Raw genomic sequence first — 4,058 nt, 5'->3', positions numbered from 1 at the left:
CACGCGTGGCTTGATGGCACCTCTTACAGCCTGCCGGACTCCCTTTTTGGGTCACTAAATTGAAAAACCCCTAATCTCTTCTCAACCAGGGTTAGGCAAACTGAAGATTAAGCACAGGTCCTTCAACATTGCCAGCTCTATCCAACTCTTCTGACACCAACCACAAGTCCAGGATTTCCCCAGACCACCTCGGGTCACTAGTTGCTAAAAAGACTCACCAGGCTCTCCACAACCTCCTGAGTCGCATTTGTTGCAAAGGATCTGTGTTAGAAGAGATGCCAAATGTGCTCAGAAGGGGACCCGGGCGTGAGACATCCATGTGCTCGGGAATTGTTACCCATGTGTCATCCAGGAGTGGAAGTGTGCCCGGAGTGTTACTGAGCCAGGAGGGTCAGCAGGGCTTCGGTGGGAGCATCGCTGCGTGCTGTTACGCACACGCAGTGGGATCACTGCCGTGTGACTCAGTCTCCAGCCCCGTCCCCTTTCCCGTGGACCTGGTATTTTCAGCTGCTGCTTTTTTCATTGAAGTACTGCTTTTCTTTCTTCTGGGTTGCCATTACTAACAGCCCTCCTCTGTGCTGCATTCTTCCAGGTGACAGTGGAAAACCCAAGGCCACAGAACCCGCCTCGTCTGAGCCAGGCTTGTGCCAGGGACCCTGCCTTCATGGACAGTTGTCACTTGGAGCCACTCGGACCTCTGCGTGGACACAAGCCCCTGGTCAGGGTGGCCCTTCAGCCAGGCAGGACGGACTCGTGAGATCAGGGGTACAGGCCCTGAGGGAGAGGCTTCCTGGGACAGTGAGCTCCGGCCCTGGACATGTGGGGACAGATGACAGCTTGTGTCCTGGGACTGTGGAAGAACAGGTCCCTGCACAAGATGCTATGCTGGACTGTGCAGCGTGCAGCCCTGGGAGAGATGCCCTGACCGAGGGGGAAGAGGAAAATGCCTTCATGTGCGGTGAGTGTGGGAAGGTGTTTAATAAGAAACGCCTTCTCGCTCGACATGAGAGGGTCCACTCTGGAGTGAAGCCCTACGAGTGCACTGAGTGTGGGAAGACCTTCAGCAAGAGCACCTACCTCCTGCAGCACCACATGGTCCACACGGGGGAGAAGCCGTATAAGTGCATGGAGTGCGGCAAGGCCTTCAACCGCAAATCACACCTCACCCAGCACCAGCGCATCCACAGTGGGGAGAAGCCCTACAAGTGCAGTGAGTGTGGCAAGGCCTTCACCCACCGCTCCACGTTTGTCTTGCATAACAGGAGTCACACTGGAGAGAAGCCGTTTGTGTGCAAAGAGTGTGGCAAAGCCTTTCGGGATAGGCCAGGGTTTATTCGCCACTACATTATCCACAGTGGGGAGAACCCCTATGAGTGCTTTGAGTGTGGGAAGGTCTTCAAGCACAGGTCGTACCTCATGTGGCACCAGCAGACCCACACGGGTGAGAAGCCCTACGAGTGCAGCGAGTGTGGAAAGGCCTTCTGTGAGAGCGCGGCGCTCATCCACCACTATGTCATCCACACCGGGGAGAAGCCCTTCGAGTGCCTGGAGTGCGGCAAGGCCTTCAACCACAGGTCTTACCTCAAGAGGCACCAGCGCATCCACACCGGCGAGAAGCCCTACGTCTGCGGCGAGTGCGGGAAGGCCTTCACTCACTGCTCCACCTTCATCTTGCACAAAAGGGCCCACACTGGAGAAAAACCCTTCGAGTGCAAAGAGTGTGGGAAAGCCTTCAGCAACCGGGCAGACCTCATCCGCCACTTCAGCATCCACACGGGGGAGAAGCCCTATGAGTGCACGGAGTGTGGCAAGGCCTTCAACCGCAGGTCCGGCCTTACGCGACACCAGCGGATCCACAGTGGGGAGAAGCCCTACGAGTGTGTCGAGTGTGGGAAGACCTTCTGTTGGAGCACGAACCTCATCCGCCACTCCATCATCCACACAGGAGAGAAGCCCTATGAGTGCAGTGACTGTGGAAAGGCCTTCAGCCGCAGCTCCTCGCTTACCCACCATCAAAGGATGCACACGGGAAGAAACGCAGCCGGTGCTGCAGAGGAGGGACAGCCTTTCACAAGTGCACAAGCCCCTGTCAACATCCAGGAACTTCTCCTGGGGAATGACTTTTTGAACGTACCCAGCGAAGAAAATCTTTTACAGGAGGAAGCATCTTACATGGCGCCTGACCATTCCTGCCAAAGAGAAAGCCCCCAGATGCCTTCACTGTGAGAAAGCTGTTCACAGAGTGCTGTTGCCTTCTGAAGACTCATGTTAGAGATGGACCCAACTTAGAGCATTATGCTTTGTCTGCGATGTCATCCAGGAGAGAGACCCAGTGGGCATTTTGCACTGAGGGAAATTTTTAGCTACATTTTCTTCCCCAATTTACAGTGCAGTGGTATCTCAGGAATTTTCATTAAAAGGAAGTGACAGAAAAGACATGAAATAGAAGCAGTGCTTTGTTTACACTACCCTGTCAGATCTGTGGCACTCATTCGTCCTTGGATTTTTTAGTGTATTTGGTGGAAAGGATTGTGGTTTAAGAGCTAAAGAACCTTGACTCTCTGTGTGCATTGTGTATATGTTCATTGCTGTCCAATGTCAAGTGTAGAAATACACTGAATATCTTCATTGTTCTACCTATTACTCTTGCACACTGCAGTTTTATGAAAAATATGAAGACTTGAGTTCTGAAATCCTTTTGTATTTAAAGAGAGAAGGGAAAACAGGTGTATGTATGTGCGGTCGGGAAATTGAATCCAAGATCATGAGCATGTTAGGCATGCGCTGTACAACTGGGCTACATTTGCAGCACCAGAAAGTGTAAGTGAACAGGCACTTGTTTGGTATCACTTAAAGCTAAGTCTTCGCTTTTTTTTGAAACAAAAGTCTTACGTGGTTTTATACACCAGTCAAAATTTTTCTTGATTCCCAGCTGTTGGTTTACTTGAATACTATAGCTATACAGTAAATGTTAAAATTGAGTCAAGTGACTCCTTTTTACTCGTATTTAAAATTAATCAGCACTCATGTTTTTCATTTTCCATATACACTTTAGGTTTTCCTCTTTTCTAATGAACTCTGGCTCAGCTGCTGATACAATTTGAGTTAAATCGGTATATCATTTGGTTGAGAATTGGTTTCTTTCCTGTGATGAGTCTTCCAGTTCATGAACGTGATGCATCTTTTCATTCAAGAATTCCTTGATTTATTCCATTACTGTTCTATAATGTACAGCATAAGCATTTGTACATTTTAAATAAGATGTCTTTTAGTGATTATAAATGGTATTGATTCTAAAACTTTCAATTTGCACATGGTGTTTGTTAGTATACAAAAATGTAATTACTTATGGCTATTGCTTTAGTATCCTCCAACTTGAATGAAGTCACTATTTCTAGCCTTTCTTTGTTATTATATAATCCTTGGGATTTTAAACATAGGCATGTCATCTGCAAATAGTTTTATTTCTTTTTATCTGTATACTTTTTATAGAACTTTCCTTTTAACCACCAAGTTCTGTCCTGCAACTAGGTCATTAAATGAATTGGTCGCTAAAACTACAGCACTATATTGTACAGTACAATCAGTAAAAGCTACAGTACTATATAAGCAAGATGTACTGTACAAAGAAAAAACATTGAGACTCTGTAAACAAGATATACAGAAGTATGCAAAGAAAAAAAGGATCCTTAAGTATGAGCAATGGGTCGCAAGTGCAAACAGTCATTAAACATGTATGCCGTTAAATGATGAGTATCTATTTCTTTTCTTTGTGTTAGTGTACTAACTAGGTTTTCCAGTGTGATGGTGACTAGGACTAGTGAGAACTCCTCTATATTTGTTTCATATTAGGGGAAAATTTTTCAGTTTCTCAATGTGTTAATTGTAATTTTTTTTTTTTAATTAATTTTATTTTTGAGACAGGGTCTTGCTAAATAGTTGAGGCTGGACTTGAACTCACTTTTTAGCCCAGTCTGGCCTTGAACTTGCAGCAGTCCTCCTGCCGCAGCCTCCCAAGTGCTGGGATTACAGGCATGCACCATCATGCCTGGCAAATA

The 4,058-nt window shown here is 46.9% G+C and overlaps 1 protein-coding gene across 1 annotated transcript in view; it reads left to right on the top strand.

Moving 5' to 3' along the window:
* Window positions 1-3,747, top strand: part of LOC102022871 (zinc finger protein 805-like) — a 16,935-nt gene extending 13,188 nt beyond the window's left edge. The window contains exon 2 of the mRNA XM_013509842.1: window positions 387-3,747. Within this exon, the coding sequence (XP_013365296.1) occupies window positions 387-2,226 (1,840 nt within the window). The 3' untranslated portion in view covers window positions 2,227-3,747. The remainder of the gene's footprint in view (window positions 1-386) is intronic.
* Window positions 3,748-4,058: the final 311 nt, after the last annotated feature.

This window comes from Chinchilla lanigera, unplaced genomic scaffold (assembly GCF_000276665.1).
Source record: "Chinchilla lanigera isolate Chin_1 unplaced genomic scaffold, ChiLan1.0 scaffold00183, whole genome shotgun sequence".
Taxonomy (NCBI): Eukaryota; Metazoa; Chordata; class Mammalia; order Rodentia; family Chinchillidae; genus Chinchilla; species Chinchilla lanigera.
This window is presented reverse-complemented; position numbering and strand designations above follow the sequence as displayed.